The sequence below is a fragment of the Alligator mississippiensis genome, chromosome 1 (genome assembly GCF_030867095.1).
Source record: "Alligator mississippiensis isolate rAllMis1 chromosome 1, rAllMis1, whole genome shotgun sequence".
Lineage (NCBI taxonomy): Eukaryota > Metazoa > Chordata > Crocodylia > Alligatoridae > Alligator > Alligator mississippiensis.
In genome coordinates this window covers 85,226,077-85,250,939 of record NC_081824.1, presented here as the reverse complement: position 1 = coordinate 85,250,939, position 24,863 = coordinate 85,226,077, and the positions used below count along the sequence as shown (strand labels likewise).

At 45.6% G+C, this 24,863-nt stretch overlaps 1 protein-coding gene across 3 annotated transcripts in view; it reads left to right on the top strand.

The window, feature by feature from the left end:
• Positions 1 to 20,236: 20,236 nt before the first annotated feature.
• FAXC (failed axon connections homolog, metaxin like GST domain containing) overlaps positions 20,237 to 24,863 on the top strand; it is a 67,536-nt gene continuing 62,909 nt past the window's right edge. For 2 of the 3 annotated variants that reach the window (XR_002089939.2, XM_006276070.3), the window contains exons 1-2: positions 20,237 to 20,787; positions 24,708 to 24,843. Coding sequence is in view for 2 of the 3 variants with exons in the window: in XM_006276070.3 (XP_006276132.1) it covers positions 20,525 to 20,787; positions 24,708 to 24,843 (399 nt within the window). In the remaining variant the exon portion in view is untranslated. Of the gene's footprint in view, positions 20,788 to 21,756; positions 21,895 to 24,707; positions 24,844 to 24,863 lie in introns of those variants that run through there. The other variant, XM_059732220.1, reaches the window with a different exon arrangement.

Genomic DNA, 24,863 nt, shown 5'->3' with positions numbered 1-24,863 from the left:
TGATTTAAACTTCAGGAATGTATGACAAAAATCTTTTTCACTGACTGTTTTTATTGTCATGTGTAACCATTTTATCTTTGCTCACTTTCTTTTCTTTTAAAATGTCATCTTTTTCACTAGGTTTTGGTTCTGTTTTTGCTTTGCATGGATAAATTAGGACCTTATTTCTTAGTTTGTAATCACCCAGAACCAGGAGCAATCATCCAAAATCCACTAGCAGAGACTACTTATCTCATTTTCTTGCAAAACATCTAAATTCTAACTGAACCCCAGAACAAGGGCCTAGTTACATGCTTCCCTGAAGCATCTACCCGGCAGTTCTCAACCTTTTTAGACTCAAAGCACCCTTTGTTAGACTCGAGGCACCCCTGGATAGACTCAGAGCAGCCTTTGAGAAAATGCTTAGTTTTTGGAACTCATGGCAGAGGTGATATCTTTTATTAGACCAACTAGATATTTGCAAAAAAAAAGTCTTGATTTGCAAGCTTTCGAGCACACTCACTGTTCTTCAGGCATAGGAGAATGCGAAGATTGTAAAATTTCTCCTAGGTGGAAATGAAAACTCATTTTTCACAGGAGAGCTGAAGGTGTTGTCATTTTTCACAGGAGAGCTGAAGATCTCCTGGTTGGAATAGTTCATTTTGTGCAAATTAGGCTCAGATAAAAGTTGGACCAGTTTATTCACTGCTCTTAGTTTTCACTTTTTTTTTTTTGTTTTGACTACAGAAAAATAATAGAGAACTTTTTCTGTTGCAAAGAATCAGAAAGACTGGAATGTTTTTAACTCCATAGATTCCTATTTGAAATCTCTGGGTTATTTTGTGAATCATACTTTGATACCTAATAATATTATTGTGTGGCACCCTGGTGGCACACTCTTGAATGCCTATCAAGGCACCCCAGGGTGCCATGGCACCCTGATTGAGAATCACTGCCCTAGACTGAGGAGGAACATTTCAAGTAATACCATTTCCCCCCCAGTGGCACCACACTGAGAAAATGATCTGATTACCAGGAAAGGTTAGCTAAGGAGATAGGGTACTGCCATCTTGCAGCTACTACCAAGGAAAGCAGTATGTACTGAAAACTGAAGTAGTGACTGCACGCTGAGACTTGGGGCAGGTCTCCTTGGTCAGGGCTGAAGGGTGTTACATGGGTAACACTGTCTGTGCCTCACCTCCTCTGTAGATAAGGAAAAGGTCTCACTCTTTCAGGCCATCCACCAGCACCAGATTTGCAAATAAGCAGAATCACTCACCTTTCTGTTGCTGTGCTTATTTGTTCATTTCCTAGAGAATCCAGACCATGGGAAAGTTGCTGCACCAGAATCACCTCATCTGTCTTTATTACTGGAAATTCTCTGAATCTGAAAGAATAGTGCATGGAGTTTCACACGTTTCACATCCCCACCTTATGGGCCTTTTCCTCTATTTCCATCCCTTCAATCTTATTTTTCTGTTAATGTGACCTTGATTTGTAGACCAAAAAAAATGTTGCATCAAAATTATTAACATTTGTCACCGCTCACTGTTTTATTTTGTTACACTGTACTGATAAGCTTTGTTTCAGATGATGCCAAATTATTTTATTCTCCACAGTGTGTAGTAGCTAGCATTTTACCTGTATTATCACAACTTCAGGCTGTTTTTTTACTAATCCAAGACAGATGCACATAATATTAGTAACCCATTCCCAGGAAATTAGTTCAGATTTCCCAGGCAATGTGATTACATCTGAACTCTGTGTGCATATTTTTAAATGGTAAATAAAGCATGCAAAAGGAAACCCCAGAATGACTCATTTCTCTTAATTACTAATCAAGTTTGAGTAAAACCATTGGGCAGGTGTTAGGAGATTGCAAGATGTTCTTTAAATACCACAGCATAAAACCAAAGGAAACCAGAACAGTAAAGAACAGCATCTATGCATACACAGGGAAAGGCAAGATTGCATTTTAAGACAAAGGATTATTTATTAATTGCTATTAGTCCAGTTTTGTTTGGAGGCTAACAGGTTGTAAAGTATATCTTCTAATGCTGAAATTATGTGCACAAAATCCATTTGCTAAGCACTGATTCCTGGCAGTACTGTTATAGCTATTCTATATAGCTACTTCTACTCCTTACCTCACTGTATGTAGTATTTGCTGTGATGCAGCATGAATTGCACACAATACGCTCCAGCAGTGCTGCTCAACCTTTGGGCCCTGTGTGCTGGATGAGTGGGGAGGGGCCAGTCTATGGGCCAGATTGAGCCCTGTGTGAAAGGATCGGTCCCTATGCTGCCTCCCCTGGGCCCTGTGTGGCCATAACAGGCCCCACAACACTTCTGTTCCGCCTGTGAGCTCCTGAATCAGCCCTGTTCCAGCTGTGCCCAGACCCACGCACTCTTATTGGGCCCCACATGCTGGATCTAGTGTGTGGGGCCATGCTATCTGCAAAGCTTCCCATGAGTCCAGGGGAGTGGCCCCTGCTTGCCCACCACCACATTTTTGAACCTGTGGGGAGCCTTGCGGGCCAAATTATATGGCTCCACAGACCAGATCTTGTTCACCATTCAAGGGTTCACTTGTTCACCATTCAAGGATTGATCACCCCTGCTCTACAGCATACTAGCAGTAACATATGCACCCTGCCAGACCATTATACCCCAAGCAAAGGACAAAGCAGAAATGAGGTGGTGAATTATCAGAATAGTTGACAAAGATCTCCATCTGTAACTAAGATGTGTGTTTGGGATATCAGGCAGACCCAATATTTTATGTAAGCTATCTGCTGTGGATTCATTAAAAGATCCACAGTGGTACCCAAAACTTTCCGGTGTCAACTAAGAGCAACCCATGTATTCTATGTAAAGATGTAGCAGGAGCAATACTTTGCTGGATGTGTTGTAATGCTTGGAAAGCCTATGGGGACTTTGTCTTGGATTTAGGAATGTGACTTCTGATCCATAAGGCACTAATAACATTCAAGGTCACGAAAGAGGATGGAGTAATTGTAGTCTGAGTGAATCGACTGAAAGTGTCATTTTCTTTCTTATTTGACTCTAAATAAACAGAAGACATAAGACACCTGCATTTAGTTATGACTGAAAGAAATTCAGGTATTTGGTATATACATAGAGCTTAGGGAGTCTGGCATACTTAAGAGCTGAAGTGGGCACATCCAGAGTAGCTTCAGTGTCTTGTTTCCCGGTTTGGTGCATAGTTTCATAGTTGTTAGAGCTGGAAGGGACCTTACAGATCATTGGGTCCAGCCCCCCTGCACTTGGGCAAGAAAGACTGCTGGGATCAGATGACCCCAGCAAGATGGGCATCAAGATGTTTTTTGAAGATAACCAGAGTGGATGACTGTACCACCTCTGGGGGTAGCTTGTTTCAAGCCCTAGGCACTTGATTTGTAAAGAAGTTTTTCTTATGTCTAGCCTAAAGCTATCTTCAATTACTTTGTGCCCATTGTTTCTTGTCCTCCCCTGGGGGGCCTTGGTGAACAGACCCTTCCCCAAGCCCTGATGTATGCTCCCAATATACTTATAGGCTGCCACCAAGTATATCAGGGGTGTACATCAGGGCTTGGGGAACATCTATTCACCAAGGCCCCCCAGGGGAGGACAAAAAATAATGGGCACAAACTGATTGAAGATTGCTTCAGGCTAGACATAAGGAAAAACTTCTTTACAAGTTGAGTGCAGAGGGTTTGGAGCAGGCTGCCTCGAAAGGTGGTACAGTCATCCAGCATGGCGATCTTCAAAAAATGTCTTGACGTCCATCTTGGTGGGGTCATCTGACCCCAGCAGTCTTTCCTGCCCAAGTGGGGAATGTGATCAGGAGAGGATGGGTGGGGCATGTTTGAGAGCAGCCTTCCCCAGGAGCTCTGGTGACATGGTGTAGGGATACTTTTACTGTTGCTATTGGACTCTTGAGATTTGCAGAAATGGAAAATAATAAGAGCAATGATACTGGCATGGAACGTTTCTAAACACAAAGAAAGGGATAATGTTGTCACCTTGGAACCCTCAAAGTCAACCCTTTACTTGTATCATTATACTGCTTATAACATGGTATAGCACAGTAATTATAGCTAAGTGCTGAATGATCATATGATAAGATGACAGAACTTGAGGATTCTGAGATATATACTCATCACACAGGAACTATCTTTTTGCTGTTTACTGTCATTTATTTTTATTTGAAAAACAAAAAGGTGCCTACATACAGCTCTATACCTCCTGACACTATGTAGATTACAAGGAAACAAACCCTGGCAGCATTAAGAGCATGTCTACAAAAGGAAATCCAGAAGCCCAACATGTTTAGAAAATGTCTTGTCCACCTTCTCATGTCCTCAGGCCTTGGCACAAGCCCTATCAAAGGCACAAGCCCTATGGTATCTTCTAGAGACAAATGATCACTAAATTAGGGCTAATACACTAAATCAGCAAGTTCAAGAGAATGCCCTTCCCTCACATGAGAGGAGAGATCTAGCTTTGATGCCTCTACTGATCGTATCTGTGGCAGTATGGTTCAGAGAGAGATACAACTGTGGGCTTAAGAACTGTACATTTAAGTAGTTTTGCTTCCAAGACCAAAAGTCTGGGGATCAATTTCAGAAACCTGGGTTCTGTGGTGCAGAGGCATTTGGAATTGGCTGTATAAGAAAAAGGATCCCTTTCAAGCAGCTTGGGTTCAGAATCACTGCTGGCTACCACATGGTACTAGCAGTAAATAGAAATTAAGGAAAAGAGCTTAAGTGGGGGAGTGGAGTAGCTAACAGCATTATCAGAGCTTCAGCTCGGGAAAATATGGAAGATGAGTGCAGGATTCAAAGAGTGCATCATTCTATATCTGCAGGCAGTTGGTACCAGTGAAAAGAAAGATGATCAGAAGGTAGGTAGCCTTATTTCTGACAATAGCAGGTTCAAGTGAACTTGGTTGTTTAACAGTTTTCAGCTAACTGAGGCAAGGGAGGGTAGGTGTAAAATTACATAGGTAAACTTTCAGGAGTAATGCACTCCATGTAGAAATGGAACAAAATGGGGATCTGTTTTAAGCTTTGGAGTACAAAAATAAGTGGAACTGTGGATGACTGAAGGTGGAGGGGTAATTTTGTTGATTTTTTGATGAGGTTGACCTTGGGTGGATCCAGGACTTAATGAAGGGGAGTGTGGGAGCAGTGACCTGTGCTGCAGGGGTGGCTATATCATCTCCCAGTCCCACCCTCCATGCATACACCAGGACAGACACTGTGCCACAGGAGCATCAGTGGGGAACTTTTTTAAGTCCCTCAAGCTTGTAAAAAAAATAACCTTCCCTCTCTCCTCCCTCTCCTTCCAGCTAAGGTATTTTTTAGGGGGGAAAAAACATTTTTGATTGTATTGACAGTACAACAATGGCAGAAAAGTGACCAAAGTTTTGGGCACAACTAGGAAAAACAAGAATTTCTGGGCTAAAGCAAAGCAGACAAAAATATGAACTCCTTGTAACAAAAATACCATACCTGGAGCAGATCAAAATAAGGTAGAGGCATCACCAATATGGCTACCTCAACAGGTGAGAAACAGGTACCAAAATTTCTTGGAATGATAAACTAAGGGAATCTGGGCATAACTTGAACAGGATGGCTCCCAAGGGCTGCCATGATCCTGCCCAGATCCTGCTCTAGCTTCTCAGGGTCTCAGCCTGGTCCCTTGTCTACCATGCCTTGGTGTTAAAAGGTAATGAAAGGAGGCTGCCTGCAGCAGCTGGTGAGCCCAGGGTGCTTTTTCTCTCTGTATTTGGTCTTCCTTCTGGGCCAGCCTTGGCCCATCTAAATTTTGGGTTCTGACTTTCCTCCTTTGGCCCACGGTCTCTTGGCCCTGGGGCTTCCAACTCTGCTGGCCCAAATTTCCTTATGAGCTAGATTTTTCACCTCCTTCCATCCTTACAGCCACACCTATGCCTACAGATGTTGCTCTGTTTACAGTTTAGTCCTCTTGTAGAGACCTCAGCCCTCTTGGCTTTAGCCCCCCTTTACTTTGGCTTCAGGGTTCAAGCCCTAGCCCACTGGTTCAGACCCAGCTCTTTTGGCCTCAGACCTCTGTCTCTCCAATCTCCAGGCCCCTTGGCCCTGTCTTGAACCTTGTCCCAGCCCCCCTGCCATTTTTGACCCAGGGCGAGGCTGCTCTCAGTTCAGCCTCCTTCTAAGCATTTGGGTTTCTGCCCTATGCAGTCCACCAAGTCCCAGACCCTGGAAAGGCTCTTTGCTGGGTACCTCTGAAGCATGCCTATGGTTGCCTATCCACCTCTATCAGTCACACCTCCTCTTTCAGTTCTCAACAAACATAAACACCAGAACAACTGAAATACAAGCAAACTGCTTCCTCAAAGTATTTCCCTGCTGTCAGTCAACACCCTACTACAAGCTATAGTTCCCAGTGATCGGCTCCCTCTCATCCTTGTGTAGCTTGGGTATCCCTGGGTAGTGCTTTCTGCAGTCACTTCCTCCTCTCTCTGCAGCCTGCAGGGTTTGACTGCCTGCTCTGGCTCAGGCCCTGGGCTTATATGTCTCAAAGCACCACCCCTTTATGTCATGTTGCTTCCCCCAGCCACACACAGGGGTTTTACCCTCTTAATTAGGAGTCAATCTAAAGTCCTGCTGCTGCAGCACACACAATTGGCTCAGCCCACTGCCTTCTCTTCAAGTGACAGAAGCTCCTGGCTCCCTGTTACAGTAACCCATCTGCCTGTATGAACCAGCAGCCCAAGAGTAGTAATGTGCAATGATGCCTAGTGTGCACAGGGTACAAATCATGAGAAAGAACCTGAAAAACTGAAGGAGTTAATGATAGAGACCCTAATTCTGATGTCCTGTAATGGTGAGCAAAAACTGAAGTTTCCACCAACACAAGAGGATTTTGGTATTGTTTTTTTATAACTATGATCAAAACTAGATATCATATTTTATGTGTCCTGGGTACCAAGATAAACTGAATGTTAATAGCCCCAAGTAGAGGAGACAGCTTGGGCTGTAGTCCATAGGTGTAGAAGTTTTTTGTCTTTATAGGAAGCAAGTGTCAACTGAAATTGGCTATAAACCACCTACTGTTTCGCAATTGCCAAAACTATCTTGGTAAACACTCCTGAGAATACAGAGAATACAGAGATTTTTCTGTAAATACAAAACTGAGAGGGATTTGGTTGTTGTAGACATACCTTCTATGATATTTGGCAAAAGTACAGTGGAACAGTTTGATAAAAGAAATTCTGTCTGATCTCAGATGAAATATAGATTGTCTTTGGTAGAGTAACAGCTCAGGATAAGAATCTGCAGAAAATATTTATGATGAAAACTATTATAACTGGGCAGCCAGGATTGCATGTTCACAACCTCTGCCATAAAAGTAGCAGCAGAATGGTTTTCAGTTATAGACTGGATTTAGTTTAAAGGTGCAAGAATGACTAAGGTGTTACAGAGGGGTAGTTAGTCATGTTCAGGAGTGGATCCAGAGGGATGCACTGGTGCACTTGCACCCTCCTTTGATTCCTGGTCCACCCAAAGTTTAAAACCAACTGCCCAGTGGTAGAAGTAGTACTTCTGGTCAGGCAGTGCTGAGGGAGTCAATTGACTTAATGGCTCATAAAAATCTACCTGATCTGTCTAAACTTTGCATCCCACAGGTATTAACAATCTTCTCTTCCTTTTAATGGGCTGGATGTTCCACCAATCAAGCTATCCTTTCTTCTGTAATTCTGCTGTCTGTTAGCTGCTCCTGGTAATGAAGCTCCTATTTCACAGCCCTGCAGGTTGTTTTTACCTTATTCCAAATAAGTTATATTTGGTTTTGCTTCAGTACACCTCAAGCTCTTGGCATGCTAGTAAAGCTTCTAGTTTATTTTTAACTGGAGAAAAATGTGTTGTTTTATATGTGATAATGCACCTCACCATCTGCACCCCCTCCTTTCAAAATTCTAGATCTGCTCATGGCCATTTTAACATCAAAACAGGAAGAAGGCAGGGCAGAGTGGCACCTTAGAGACTAACTAATTAATTTATGCCTTTCTGCCTAAGGTGTTACAGGAAGTATGTTTAAAAGGATAAATAAATGCCCCTTAGACATTAAAAAATCTAAGAGTAAAGCTGAAGACATTTTATACTGGCCTCAAATAAACCCTGAAACTGAGGAATCAGTTCTTCTTGTACATGCCGAAGAAATGTCAAAGCAGGGTGGCTCCATAGCTGGATCTGGTGCACAGGGCTGGGACAGCATGCTGAATCATATCTGTGGACTGACCTCACACTCAGGATTTCACCTATGGATTGACCATATGCCACTCATCTAACCTGTGGGGTCAGATAGGTTAAGCGCCACTGTTCTGTAGATTATTTTCAATCCAATAGGTTGGTAGAAAATGGCATTAAAATAATGTACAGCTATTGAAAAGGTTCTTGCAGACTCTGATCTGTACTTAGCATCCTTAAATTACAGGACATCACAGATGTAATACTTTTTTGCTACCTGCAGGTATCTTTTGTTGTTGGTCTTGTTCCAGCACACTGAGAAGTAGGAGGTTTGTGATAACAGAATCTGAGATCTCAGGCACTGCGTAAGTATGAAGAGACAGAAAGGTATGAACAAAATAAAGCAGTATGATTCGGGGACCTGGGACTGCCCTACTTTATGAACAAGAGGCTGTGTTCTTTTCTGAGGGAAATCAATAGTTAGAATATGTATTAAAATATCTAGCACTGTTTTATGTCAACTTTGTTATTGAGTGTTATTAAATTTTGGCTAGGAGATGAGGTATTGGGAGCAGCCCTTGTAAGCAGTTTTGCTTTGGAGACAGGATATCTAAGGAGGGACTGCAGAAGCCAGTGTTCTGTTAGGCAGAGGTGGTCGGAACTGGTCACTGAATAAACTGGATTTCTTTCAAGCATCCGGGCCCCCAAATTTGTAATGAATGCCACAGTGATCCCTCTTAGAGCAGGGATGTCAAACTCATTTGGCCCAACAGGGTGAATCTGGACCATGGGGTTTCTTACCAGACAACCTGTGAGCAGAGGGAACAGCATTAACTCCTGTGGCTACTAGAGCTGCTGCATTGGTGTAGCTCTGGAAGCCAGGGGGTTAGCACCAGTGCAGCTTACCCCCCATTGTCCTCTCCCCCCATTGCCCCCCATTGTCCTCTCCCCCCATTGTCTGTTAATTGTCAACAGCAACTAAGGGCACCCAAAAGCCACTCTAATTAAAATGCCCAGAGCATTTTGTATATCAGTGTCCCCATGCTTAAAAATGGCAGTGGGGCACTTTAACTCAAACTTATCAAACAAGCTTCAGTTAAAGTGCCCCTGCTGCAGTTTTTAAGCACAAAGACGCTGGTAATTACCACACTCCAGCAGACTCACTTACTGTCTGCTCCAATGCACCGTAATTATAGTGTGTCAGAGCAGCCTTGCTGCTTGTGTATAGGTGCCCTATAAGCCCCAATTTCCCCAGTGGGTACAGGGGGGGAGGGTGGTAGGTGGTAGTAGTGTTAACTCCCTTTGTTCCAGAGCTACACTGATAAAGATAAAGGTGCCCAGGAGGATTGGAAGCTTCTAAAGGGCACAGTAGTGGACACTGGCGATGTGTAGGGGGTGCACGTGGGTGCATGTGCACCCCTGAGCATGGTGGTGCACCCCCTAGGAAACGGCGCCGCCGACACTGCTGGTGGTGCCTGCGGGTGGGTTGTCGCTCACCCCCCACCCCACCCCAGCATCTGCAGGAGGTCCACGATCATCACTAGCCAGTGCTGCCACTGCCGGAGGTGTCTGTGGGTGGTCACCAACCACTGGTCGGCGCTCACAACCCCCTCCCCCCTGCCACTGACAGCGCTGAGCCTGCCTGCGGCAGCTCCACACTTACCATCGCCATGCACTTACCGCCGACTGTGCCACCACTGCCTGCTGGACCTCACCATGCCCCCCCAGCTGCCGAGGGCACGCAGCATTCATGGTATTGGAATCCCACCATAATGCTGTCCAGACACAATGGTAGTACAGGAATGGCAAGGGATCAATGTGGCTGAATAAAGAACTTCTAGGATGCCTCAAATGCAAAAGGAAAGCGTGCAGGCAATGGAAAGATGGACAGGTCACTAAGGAAGCTTACAGGAAATAGTAAGAATTTGTAAGACCCAAATCAGGAAGGCAAAGGTAAAAAATGAGCTTCACTTGGTGAGGGAAATTAAAGACAACAAGAAGAGGTTCTATAAATATATTGGTGAGAAAAAAAGATCAAGGAAGCTATAGATCCAATAGACGATGCAAAGAATGCAGAGATGCTCAACAGCTATTTTGCCTCAGTCTTCACAATAGAATTAAGCTGCAAGCAGATAGCTAATAAGGATCATTTAGATAAAGGAATGGAGTAAACTGAGGCATGAGATACCCATCAAAAAGTTCTCTATTTCTTTGTTATGACTGATTTCAAGTCAGCAGGACCTGATGAAGTTCATCCTAGGGTACTGAAGAAACTTGCAGAAGAGATCTCAGAGCCCATGGCAATATTATTCATGAAGTCATGGAAAAACAGAAGGGGTAAATGAGGACTGGAAAAGGTCCAATCCTCTTTAAAAAAGGCAAAAAGGAGGACCCAGGGAACCATTGGTCTCACCTCAATGCTGGGGAAGTTACTGGAGTATATCATAAAGAAGTCCATTTGCAAGCATCTAAAGAAGGAGAAGTTGATTGTAAGCAGCCAGCATGGATTTACTATAAACAAATTGAGCCACACAATCTTGTTCTTCTTTGGCAAGATAACTACTTGGGTGGGTGAAAGGAAAGCAGTGGATATAGTATACATGGACTTCAAAAAGGCTTTTGACAAAGTCCCCGCATGACCTCATAAACAAATTGGAGAAATGTGGGCTAGACAAGACATCTATAAGGCGGATAAAAAACTGGCTCAAAAACCACAAGCAAAGGGTAGCCCATTTGGAAAGGCAGGCAGCTTTGAGTGGAGTCCCACAGGGGTCTGTTCTGGGCCTGGTGTTGTTCAGTGTGTTTATTTATGATTTAGATATTGGACTAGAACGTTTCTTGAGAAAATTTGCAGATGACATGAAACTGGAGAGGACTGCAAACACATTGGAAGATAGGATTGCAATTCAGAAGGATCTTGACAGACTAGAAATCTGGCCTGGAGCTAACAGGATGAAGTATAATGCTGACAAATACAAGGTGCTATGGGAAGAATAATAAAAAACAGACATTCAAAATGGGTGACAATTGGATGGATTCAACATGCCAGAGAAGGATCTAGGAGTCTTGGTGGATCACAGATTCAGCATGAGTCTGTAGTACAATGCAGCTGCACAAAAGGCAAATGTAGTTTTAGGATACATATATAGGAGCATTAGGTGTAAGACACAGGAAGTAATAGTGTCTCTTTACCTGGCACTGGTTAGACCTCATCTAGAGTACTGTGTGCAATTTTGAGCTCCACATCCTAAAAAGGATATGGAGAAGTTAGTGAGGGTCTAGAGGCAGGCAACAAAAGTGAAAAAGGGCTTGAAAGGCAAGCCACATGAGGAAAGGTTGAAGGCCATAGGCATGTTCAACTTGTGGAAAAAGTATTAAGGAGGGACATGATAGCAGTCTTCAAATATCTAAAGGGATGCCATAAAGAAGAGGGAGAGCGCTTTTTCTTTCTGGCTGCAGAACGCAGGATACAGACCAACGGCAGGAAGTTGCAGGAAAGTAGGCATAGACTGGATATCAGGAAAGACTCCTTCGCTGTTAGAACAGAAAGGCAGTGGAATAGACTGGCTAGGGAAGTTTCATCATTGGAGGTGTTCAAGAAGAGGTTGGACAGGCATTGCTCAGGGATTATGTAGAAGTAGATATGCCTATAATCTACGTTAGGTATTTCCCATGCTTCTGGGCTTTGCTTGTTGCCACATGGGGCCCAGAGGGAATTTCTTTCTTTCCTGATGCTGCATGTATCAGGATTTTTAAAAGCCTTTCTTAGAAGCATTGGATGTTGGCTGCTGCCAAAGCTGGAGATTTTGACTAAGGTGTACTAGGATTTAAACCTAGATGTTCCTGACTACAGGGTCTTACTCATGGTCAGATTGATTGCCATATTTGGGGTCAGGAAGGAATTTTACCCCATGGTCAGATTGGTGTGGACTATATTTTGGGGGGGGGGAGAAGGGGGGGTTGCCTTCCTCTGTAGCCAGGGGATGAGGGGAGGATAGCCCTCTTCCTTGGATCTCTCAAGTGTATTTTAACATCTCTTGCAGTCAAAGGGTAGTGGCTGCTGTGGTCCCCCTGTTTTACTTGTGGCAGATTAGGCTGCTATGTCTTGTGGCTGTGTCAGGGTCCATTGCATAGTTTTGCTAATAGGCTAGACAAAAGATAGTTTGGATAGGGATAATCCTGCCTCAGGCAGGAGGCTGGACTAGATGATATCTGGAGACTCCTTCCAGCTTTGTTTCTGTATGATTCCATGATCTGAATTGCCTAATATCTTTCATATATAGAGGATAAAACATCTCATGCTCTGGGCAACATATCCGGTATACCCAAATAAATGCTGAACACTGTTTCATTAGTGTCATTTGATAATTTTAAGATTATTTTTTATGTGATGATATGAACAAATGTCTAAATTTTAGCATGTTTAGATCTGTGTATACCAGTATCTGATAACCAGTGTTTTGCTTTATTTTGGGGAAGATGCCATTCAGAAAGATAAAGGCATTTGTTAGTACAGGAATATAGGGCTATCTTATCTAATGGGAACACAGATCTATAGCATATAAAATAAAGTAAAATCTTGACCCTACAATCTGTGTGCAGGGGCAGATCCAGGAAGGTACAGTGGTACAATTGCACCCCTGCTTTGATTCCTGCCCCACCCCAATTTAAAACCAGCTCCCTGGCAGTGGCAGCAGTCTGGGAGTCAATTGGCGTCAGAGCTTATTATAGCCTACTTCAGTGGTTTTCAGCCTGTGGCCTGTGGGTCCCTGAGGGTCCACAGGCTATGTATAAGAAGTCCATAAAGATTACTATGATCCTCTGTTTTTATGAACAACCCACGTAAGTAAGAAGGGGCCCAATGGGCATCGGGACAGGGGGACCATGAAGGGCACCCATCGGGGGGCTCAAGTGTGTCTATACTAATGCTAGGAGTATGGGGAACAGGCAGGAGGAACTCATTCCTGCCTGTAAACAAGAACTTTGACTTAGTTGGGCTAACTGAAACTTGGTGGGACCCTATGCATGATTGGGCAGTAAGCGTTGAGGGCTATAGGTTGTACAGGTGAGATAGAGTAGGGAAAAAAGTGGTGAGTGTTGCTCTCTATATTAAGGAGCAATATACATCTTCCGTAATCAAGATGGGACCAGAGGAGGGGCAAATTGAGGTATTGTGGGTCAGAATGCAAGGTGGTTCGGGGAAAGGGACTTGGTAGTGCGGGTCTACTACAGGCCACCACATCAGGAGGATGAGCTAGACCTGGAATTCTTCAGACAGCTCTCAGAGGCTGTACGGTCAAGGGACATGACCATTGTCATGGGTGACCTAAACTACCCTGACATCTGCCAGGAGGAGCAGTCAGCTAGATCCATCCAGCTGTTCACGTAGGTTCTTAACCTGTATACAGGACTGTCACCTAATACAGGAGGTATATGGTCCCACTAGGGGAAATGTTTTGCTGGACTTGATACTGGCTACAGGACATGACTTGGTGGGGGATCTACTGCCACAAGGTAACCTAGGGGACAGTGGCCATCACTTGATCAAATTCACCATCTGGTGTAGAGTCGGAAAGATAACCAGTAGGGCAGAAGTGCTAGACTTCAGAAGGGCTAACTTCAGTGTGCTCAGGAGATTAGTTAGTGAGGTACTGAAGAACAGGAGCATAGGTGAGATGGGAGTCCAGGAAAGGTGGTCGTTCTTAAAGGGAGCAATCCTACAGGTGCAGATGAAGACAATCCCATTGTGCAGGAAAGGAGACAAAGGGGCCAAGAAACTCTCCTGCTTGACAAGGAAATCCAGGAAAGCGTAGGGGCAAAAAAAGAGGCATATACAGGTTTCCCTCGCTTTATGTGAGTTCTGAATATGCAAATTCAGTCTTATGTGATGACCCTGTTTATACCAAAAATTTGTTATATGCGAGGTAAATTCACTCTTATGTGATTAGTGTGATGGAAGCCTGCAGTCAGCTGCTTTATGTGATGCATTGTGGGAGTGACACGCACCAAATATAGTCTCCTGTGTGGATCTGTGCTCCTCTCTTGTTGTCTGCAACACGTTTCTGTAGTTGCCATCCCCATTATGATAGTGCCCTGTGCTTGTGTGTACTGTCTGCTGTTGGTGAGTACCAAAATTGTCTTGTAAAAGTGGTAGAAATAGGTCTGGGGATCAGTAGAATTGCGGTCTTGGAACATATTCCTATTTGTTACATTGTAAAGTGGGTTCCCTTTATGCAAATTTAAGTTATGCGCCATTTTCCAGGAATGCATGTACAGCATAAAGCAAGGGAAACCTGTAGGCTGTGGAAGCAGGCAGTAGCTACCAAGGCAGAGTACACCTACTTGGCCTGCACTTGCAGGGAGGCAGTCAGAAAGGCCAAAGCAGAAATGGACCTTAGGCTGGCAACAAAAATTAAAGACAACAAAAAGTCCTTCTTCAGGTATATAGGGAGTAAAAAGAAGGCACAGGGTAGCATAGGACCCCTACAGGATAAACTAGGGCAATTAGTGACAGATAGGAGGGACAAGGCTGAGCTCTTCAGTTAGTTTTTTTGCCTCTGTATTCCTGAACATGGATCAAGACAAATCTCCCAACTGGATCATAGACAGGCATCAAAGGCAAACCAGCCCACCAACTGTTAGCGCTGACTTAGTGAAGGGACATTTGGAAGGGCTAGATGTGTTTACGTCAGCAGGCCTGTATGACCTTCATCAAAGGGTGCTGAAGGAATTGGCCAGTGTCATAGCAGAGCCATTGGCACAGCTGTTTGAGCACTCTTTGTGCTCAGGTCAGGTCCCAGAAAACTGGAAAAGGGCCAATGTGGTCCCTATTTTCAAGAAGGGGAGAAAGGGGAGGATCTGGGTAACTATAGATTGGTTAGTCTCACCTCTATCCTCAGGAAAACCTTTGAAAAAATTATTAAGGATCATATTGGTGGGAGTCCAGCAGGAAAAACATTGCTGAAGGGCAACCAGCACGGATTCATAGCATGTAGATCCTGCCTGACTAGCCTTGTTTCTTTTTATGACCAGGTCACAAAACGTTTAGACACAGAAATTGAGGTAGATGTCATCTATTTGGATTTTAAGAAAGCCTTTGATATGGTATCTCATACTATTCTCACAGATAAACTGAGAGGCTGTGATATAGATGATTACATGGTCAGGTGGGTGGCAAATTGACTTAGGGGTTGCACCCAGAGAGTGGTGGTGGAAGGGTTGGTATCAACTTGGAAAGATATGGGCAATGGAGTCCCACAGGCCTCAGTCTTTGGACCTGCGCTCTTCAATGTATGGATCAGTGACTTGGATGAGAGCGTGGAAAGCACTTTGTCCAAATTCACTGATGATGCCAAATTATGGGGTAAAGTTAATACACTACAGGGTAGGGAACGAATCCAGGCAGATCTGGACAGGTTGGAAATGTGGGCAGAACATAATAGGATGCAGTTTAACAAGGACAAGTGCAAGGCACTGCACCTAGGGAGAAGGAATCACCAGCACACTTATAGGCTATGGGAGGACTTTCTCAGTAGCACAGCAGTGGAAAGGGATCTTGGCGTCATTGTTGACACCAAGATGAACGTGAATCGTCAATATCACAAAGCGATCAGTAAAGCTAACCACACTTTATCATGCATTAGCAGATGCATGACAAACAGGTCTAGGGAGGTGATACTTCCCCTCTATGCGACATTGGTCAGGCTGTAGTTGAAGTACTGTGTCCAGTTCTGGGCGCCGCACTTCAGGAGGGATATGGACAACATGGAGAGGGTTCAGAGGAGGGCCACTCGTATGGTTAGGGGCCTGTAGGCAAAGCCCTACGAGGAGAGATTGAGGGCTCTGGATCTGTTCAGCCTCTGCAAGAGAAGGCTGAGAGGTGATCTTGTGGCTGCCTACAAATTCATGGGGGGGGGGGGGGGAGGGGGCGGCGCAGCAAGGAACAGGAGATGCTTTGTTCACCAGGGCACCCTGGGGAGTAACTAGGAAAAACCACCACAAACTGACAGAGAGCAGATTTAGATTAGATGCTCAGGAAGAACCTCTTTATGGTAAGGGTTGCCAGAATCTGAAATGGGCTTCCAAGGGAGGTGGTGCTCTCCCCTACCTTGGGAGTCTTTAAGAGGCTAGACATGCACCTGGCTGGGGTCATCTGACCCCGGTGCTCTTTCCTGCCCAGGGCAGGGGGGTGGACTCAATGGTCTGCTGAGGTCTCTTCTGACCCAAACATCTATGAATCTATGAATCAAAAGTATGTGAATGCCCACACTTACAATTCAGAGTAGTCTGTACCTTCATTCAAAATTTCCAAGAGTCTGCACCTTCATTTGAAAATTTTTAGGGGTCCGCAAATGAAAAAAGGTTGAAAACCAGTGGTTTACTTGATTCCTTCTAAACACTTCATTCCAGAGGTGCTCACTACCCTGTCTCCTCTTTAAGGGTCTTAATGTTCCATTAGCAAAGCTAGTTTTTCTTCTGCAATTCTGCTGTCTGTTTTCTGCTCCTGGTAATGCTGCTCCTCTTTCACAGCCCTGCAGACTGTTTTTAACTTATACCTATAAAGTTGTATTTGTTTTTATTTCAAACTTAAACTTAATAACACAGCCCTAGGCTCCTAGCATATTAGTGACGTTTCTAGTGTATTTTTAACTGGAGAAAAATGTTTTGTTACATATGTGATCATGCACCTTACCCACCTGTATCCCCCTTTTCAAAATTCTAGTCTGCCTATGTCTCTGTGCATTCAAAACTCTCACTGTAGTAATTAATTTAGAGTTATGAGAGATTTTATGCAGTTTATACCAAATGAGTACCAATAAAATCATTATATCACCTCCTGATACAATCTATTTGTTTATGCCATTTTTATTTTAGTATCATTTTCTAAACATTTTTTTACCTTTGCTCTTTGCTTTCCTTAATGATCATATTCAAGACTCAAGTAATAGATTCTGAATTATTCCAAAGGGTTTTTTGGGGATTTAAAAAAATATATCCAGAGCCATGATTGTATCTGGTGCTTCAGTGGGGCTGGATATGAATGTATGTGATCCCAGTTCCTCAGTGAAAAAAAGAGAGCTGGAGAACAGTAAGAATCATGTCTTGTGGGCTATCAGTGTTTTAGATGTGATTGGCAGAATAGAAATGAAAAACCTTCAGTGAAATCCTAGCCCACTGAAGTCAATAGCAGAACTCTTCAGGATTTCATTCCTTGTTTTCAAATGTGATTACCTAAGGTCCATCCAAAGATTTGCAAACCTCACAATTGTACCTGCAGCATAGATGATCTCCTGTGATAACACATAAACATGCAGCTTATCATCCATACACCCCCCATATATTTATAAATTATAATCTAATATATGCATATACACACATACGCACACAAAGTTGGGACCACAGCCATCCATATCCAGTCCCAGCTGAGCATTATGTGTATGTGTATATGTGTGTATTATACATATTATCATGTATACACACACTATCATATATCTATACACACACACACACAGAGTACTGTCATATACAGAACATAAGAACTGCCATTTACTGGGTCATACCATTGGAGTGCACCGATAAAGATTTTTTTGGCTGATATTGATGGCCAATTATTAACCAGCCATATTGGCAGATACTGATCCGATAGCCGATATGCAGCCCAGCTGCTTGGAGAGCGGCATCCAGCTGGTAAGTCTGTGGGGAGAAGGGCAGAGGGGAGAGAAGGGGCACTGCGGGCAGATTGAGGCCCCCATGGTGAGGGAAGGAGTGGGGCAGGGGCAGGTGCTGCCCAGTCAGGGGAATGAATGCTACCCTAGTGTTGGGAGCGAAATGGAGCCATGGGCGGCTCTTTAGGGGGGGTGCAGGAGGGATGGGAAGGGGGGTGACTCCCACTGCTGCACACACCCCGGGGGAGGCATGGGGGGCATGTACCCCCTGGATTTGTGCACAGGGTGAAGGTCCGCTGTGAGCTCAGGGCCAGGGGCTGCACTGGCCTCTTCCTGCGGGGGCCTGGGCCGGGGCTATGCTCAGGGTGGGCAGCAGAGGCACTGGGAGGGGATTATGGGGGGCTATGGTGAATTTTGGGGTGGTGGTAGCCAACCCTGTAGCCCCCATTCCCAGCACCACCATCTCCCACCCTGCCCTGCCTGCCCCGAGTGCAGCCCTGGCTCAGCCCCTCCTGCTGGGAAGAGGCCAGCACAGCCCCAGGCCCCAAGCCCACAGCAGGCAGCCCGCCTTTGCCCTGCGCACATGCACCCCATACCTCCCCCAGGGGTCCACACAGCAGTGGAGAACTGTCCCCCCTCCCCACCCTTGCGCACCCCCCCGGACGAGCCGCCCACAAGCAGCACCTGCCTCTGCCAGCCCCAGCCCCACTCCCTCCTTCACCATGGGGACCTTGATCTGCCCCCCCACACCCATTCCTTCCACCTGCCCTATCCCCTCACAGACTTACCGGCCAGACACTGCCATCCAAGCTGCCAAGCCTCACTCCTGGCTGCTGTGGCTGCATGCATGCATACAGCATTTATCAGTGACATTATCTGCTACACTGGCCAAAATAAGCTGATTGCTGACAATATCAATTTTCCTTTCATTGGTGCTGATCTGATATGGGCCAATATATCAGTGCACCTCTACATACCATAAAGCCATCTTGCCCACTGTTGAGGGCCAGTGGGCACTGCTGTACATCTCCCCTTGGTGCACTCATCATAAATCTATGGCCCTCACTCCTTTCTTTGGCTTTCTTTTACTGTCCCAAGCAATCAATTGTTATGTTCTCAGTGGACTCCTTAATGGAAGGCTTATAGTTTTACTTGGTGGGCCCAAGCTCACGCTTCCCCAGTGGTGTAAAAAGTAGGCCTGTGTCACACAGTGGCAGAAAGCACTTGCTAAACAGTCACTGGAGAGTAAACTGGGTATGATCAGGGTTTTGTTTTTTTTGGGGCAGGGGGAGGGGGGTTCCTCTTCTGTTCCTCTCTCACCTACAGCTCCCAGTGTTTAAGGTCAAGGAAGTTATGATTCAGGCGCTGTACCCCTAACTCCCATGCTCAATACCTACTGGTGTGTGTGTGTGTATACACACACACACACACACACATGTATATATACATGTGTATATATATCCATGGGTGACTGGTGCCTCCTAATACTTGGAGGGGGGTGGGGGGGCAACGGCAGCTGATTGCTGCTGGCAGCAACCCAGAATGCTTCTCTAAGGGGGTGCATGTGCACCAACATGCACCCCCTGCACATCACCAGTGTATATATCGATATATATTTATATATTCTCATGCTCCCAATATATATCAATTCCTATGCTCAGAAGCTACTGATACACACATGCACACACACACATATATACATATACATGTGCATGAGTACACACATATTCAAGTGTAGAATAACAGATTCTTATAATAGAGATGTGTGTATCAGTAGCTATTGAGCATGAGCATATATATATTCATATACATACGCACGCACACACACACACATATAAGAAGCTTTTGTGTGTGTGTATGTGTGTGTCTGTCCATGCATGCCCACATACATATGTAAACCAAATGTTTTCTAAAGCTAATACGTACTGGGTTCATAAGAGACCCGGCTCCTAACCCAGGACAGCAGGCACAGCCGTACTAGATGCTCATCCCCCCCCGCGGGCCAGACGCTGCATTAACCCGGTTCTCAAGAGACGCTGCAGTTGGTCCTTGTCCTGCTGCGCCCGGGGAGACGAGCCGGCTCCTGAGCCTGACCCGGAGCCCGGCCCCGAGTCAGATGCACTGGTCACCCGGGGGTGGAATGTCCTGGTCGGGGGGGAGATGCACTGGTCACGGGGGGGCTGGTGGCGGGTGCGCGCGTGTCCCCTGCAGAGGCAGCCCGTGACGTGTCCGGGCCGTGCCCGTCGCTGTGTCCGTGGGGCGGCCGAGGGAGAGCAGCTCGGCGCCGCAAGCCGGTGCCTCCAGCACGGCCGCCCCCCCGCGCCGGGCCCGCGGTGAGTGCTGCCCCGCCCCGCCCGTGGCGGCCGCGCTGGCGGGAGGCAGGTGCGCGGCGCTCCGCACCCGGGGCAGTGACATCACGCCGCCGCCCTGTGCCCGGGGCCCGGAGACAAAGGCGAGCGGCAGCCGCAGCGCGAGGATGCTGCAGCGCGTTCCCAGGAGCCGCAGCGCCGCCGCCGCCGCCGCCCCACGGCGCTGAGCAGCCCCCGGGCTGGTCGGGCCGGGCAGGGCCGGGCCCCCTCCCATGCGGTCGAGCCGGAGCCGGAGCCGGGGCCGTGCCCGGGGCAGCCGAAGGCGGCGCGCAGTATGCCCTGGGGGGTCGGCCTGGCCTCCTCCCGGTGCTGCGTGGTGGGGCTGAGCCGCAACCAGAGCCTGTCCCTCGGCCTGTGCGCGGGAGCCGACGAGCCCGACGCCTTTTATGGGGAAATCATCGCCTTCCCTTTGCAGGACTACGGCGGGATCATGGCCGGGCTGGGCTCCGACTCGTGGTGGAAGAAGACGCTGTACCTGACCGGCGGGGCCCTGCTGGCCGCCGCCGCCTACCTGCTGCACGAGCTGCTGGCCATCAGGTGAGAGGGCCCCGCAGGTGCCAAGACCCGAGGCAGCCCCATGGCAGCGCCACCCGCCGAGGTGTTAGGGCCAAGCTTTGGCTGGGAGGGTCTAGCTGGGGACGGCTCTGCTTTGACTGGGTGACCTCCTGAGGTCCCTTCCCACCCGTTGATTTGGGGAATTCGTGGACAGGAGACCTCAGTCTGAGAAGAGGCAAAAGGGGTTTTCCTCCAAGCCAGCATCCTAAAAGTGGGACCAGATGGAAACTCCCCATAAGGGAGATCAGCACCATACCTAGCGTCCTGGCGGCCCCGGGGAAACTTTTATTATCGGGCCCCCCTTCGCCAGAGATCATGATCATAATAATCATCATTATTTTCACCATTTTCAGGCCCCCTTTCTCTCCAGGCCCTGGGCAGCTGCCTGGTTCACCCATGCCTGTGCCCAGCTCCAAGGGAGATGCAGGCAAGCTGAAGCCCACTAGGAAGGCAAACCCCCATGTCCTAGGCAGCTCAACACCCAGCCCCTCTGCAGACAGGGCCTCAGCCCGGTGGTAGCTGTAAGCAGCTACCTGGGTTGGCCTGACTGCTGGATGGGGTCTGGGGATTAAAGCAAGGAGACAGGTGGGAGCTATGATTCATCAAATATTCTCCCTCCTCTGGCAAGGTTAGCTGCTGTGCCAGGGCATAGTAGAATAAACTGTCATGCTCTGAAGCCTCCTCATCCCTTGTGTGTTTCAAGAAGGTAATTTTGCCTAGCAGCAAACAGCCCCCTGTTCAGGCCTTCTTAGCAGCCAGCCCCAAAAACAAATGATGGTACCACTCTTGTGAATGGTGCAGCATCAACCTGCCAGGTGCAGCCTCTTGAAAGCAAAAGCATCCATGGTTGGGGATAGGATCATGTTGGGTGATGTTTACTCTCTGCAGCTGAAAATCCGTGATCCCATGAGTAATTAGGGAGCCTGAAAGCCAAAGAAAAAAACACATGGGCGGGTTTGTTATAGGCTTGGATCAGAAGTAAATAGTTGCATGGGGCTCTGCAGTTTGTTTACACAAATAATACAGTCGGCTGGGAAAATGGTGGCTTTAACTACTGATTTCCCAAGGATGGACCTGGAAGCATAGGAGGTGATGTGTTGTTAGCAAATGGTTTTGTGTGTTTAAAGCCATCTCAGGGGATTTTACGTACAGCTACCATAGATGTACAGAGGAGACTGACATTTTGTGGGAAAAACAACACTGGTTCAACTTCAAACCATTATTGACCCTAAGGCTCACTTTTTATTGAGCCATTTTACTGCATAATAGGGCAGTAATTTATGGTAGTAAATCACCATTACCATAATTGCTTTATCAGAGAACTGCTTGTATAATATAAAGACTGGCAAAATACAGGAAATATTCCTGGACTCATTATGGAGGAAAAAAAGATGCACACTGGGCTCATATTAATGGGCAATCAGTCAGGCACAAGATAAGGTAAACAAAAATAATGTTGATTTTGATAATAGTTTAAAACCACCATCATGGAGGGAAACAGATTTGATTGCCTTATTTTCTTTCAGCTTACAGTAAAAAACCCACATAAACATAGCTCTTGGAAAATATATCTAGCCTTCAGAAAATATGATAATTAAAAACATCTGGAATGTAGGGATGATTTTATAATTCAGTCTTTGCATTTAGAGGACAGATATATTTAATTAAATGCCTTGCAATTGACATATGACAAGTATATTTCAGATTTCTGGAAAAAATGTTAAGCTCTAGCTCGCAGGTTTGATACCTATGTGCCTCTTATACAGCCTTCTAGTGATAGTGAATATATGGTTGAATGTTTTACAGTTTACAGTAGAGAAAGTTGTGCTGTAAATTATCTCTAAAATCAGGCCATTAAAGTAGTGGCATTTTTGGCACTTTGGCACTCAAATTTCAATTGCTAGTAGCTCATTTTGAAAAGCACGATAAAATAGTGCTCCTAAAGCTGTAAATACAGTCTATGATGGTTCAGGTATCATTTCTGAGGGTTAAAATCATTGTTATCCTGGTAAGCAGAAGTGCTTAGGCTGCTGGCTATGATATACAGATTTATTTTGTACAGTATCTTTCGTGGAAGCCACGTCCCAAACACATCACAGACGTAAGTTGTATATGACATCAAAATAGTGAGTAAGGGTTAAAATCAGGGCTTGAGTCAGAGAAGAGGCTGTTTCCAAAAGAATCAATAGGAAGCGGGCTCCTCATTCTCACTTACAGCTGATGGTAGTGCAGCACCCATATGCTTCTATGGAAGTATCTCCAATAACTGTGGGCAGATACTGTAAAAGACTTTTGAAGGCCTAGAATTACATTTTAGAAAAACATTTCAAAAGAGACTGCTGAGGCGAGAGATTCCAAAATGCTGCTTAAGCTGTTAGGAGCCTCTGACTTTAAGGCTATAATAACAACAGTGGTAAATGCATGTGGAGTTAGGGGAGGCAGAGTAAAGGGGAATGGAGAATCCACAGACCTTCTTTCTCCTCTAACATCAGTTTTACACCAATGTTATTTTTGTTTTTTACTTTAATGTGTCCCATGGCTCTTGGGCCAAGTCCTGCCCTTAATTATACTGGTGTACATCTACCATAATTCTCTGTATTACTAAATAACTGTGTGCATCCACACAAGACACTAACTGCATAGTAGCCTAATAATACTGCGCAGTAGTGTGCTGGAAAAAACCCGTGCTAATATGCGCTACTGCACAGTAGTATTAGGCTATTGCACAGTTAGTGTCTGTAAAAAGCTGTGCTCTGGTGCTACTTCACAGCAGTGCCAATTACTGTGCATTGATTTAATGCTTGGTTATGCAAGTCCTAAACTTAATGCACAGTAACTATGGTGTGTTAATGACTGCGTAAACCAGGGATGGGCAAAATTTGTGGCCTGTGGGCTGGATGCGGCCCACCAGGCCATTCTGTCTGGTGCGCAGGGCCCCTAAAAAGATTTAGACATTTAATATTTATCTGCCCCTGGCTGCCTGTCTTGTGGCCCTTGGTGGCTTGCCAAAACTCAGTAAGCAGCCCTTCGCCCAAAATAATTGCCCACCCTTGGTGTAGACGCACTCACTGAGACTAGAATTTGGCCCAGCAAGGGTTTAAAAAAAGGAGAAAGACCCTTTGACTTGGATCCAAAAATGAATGAGTAGCAAGCAGATCTCATCAGTATCAGGAGTGATGTAGTCATGCTTTGTAGGAGCAGGAGCTTGGAGAATTGGATCTCCAGAAGCTAGAGATGAAAGTCAAGGAAAGAAGGGACAAAGTTTCCAGCAGGGGTGGAGTCAAAGCAGTGTGTATTTGGGCAGTCAAGTGCAGAGTGATGAATGCCTTAAAAACAGGTGGAAATATGGAGAAGGCAGAACTAGGCCAAGGGTAATGATGAGGTTACAGAAAAAGGCAGTGAGTCTGTAAGTGGGGATGAAAGATCTGGAGTTATGAGAATCTCTTTTTTTTTTAAGGAACTTGGCTGAATGAAATGCAGTTGCAGAGTCTGATTTTTGCCACTGCCTTGTACCTTGTGTTGTCATTTACAGCTACACAGAATGGGTACAGAATATTACCACATCAGAATGAGTGTTTTACGCTGACTTGTCACAAGGCATAAGGAAGGGAGAATAAGGCCCCCACTTACTTATTTTGTCTTATCAGTTTACTCTTGCCAGGTTTTCAGATAGCTCCACTACAGAATGAGCTAAGGTTTCTCTTGGAATTCTGACTCAGGAATCTAAGTGCTTTTAGTGACTTTGGACTTGATGAATAAAAAATTACAATAGCCCATTAGGGGGGGATGAATGTTTTGTTTCAGCCATTCGTTTTCAGTATGCACTTAATATATTGATGTATGGCACATAATATAGTCTGGGTTTTTTGCCCTGTTTTAAAATTCTGTTTTGTTTTTGCCAGGAAAGAGCAAGAGGTTGATTCAAAAGATGCCATTATACTGCATCAATTCTCAAGGCCCAATAACGGTGTTCCAAGTTTATCTCCTTTCTGTTTGAAAATGGAAACTTATTTAAGGATGGCTGATTTGCCCTACCAGGTAAACTTGAGTATGTTGTT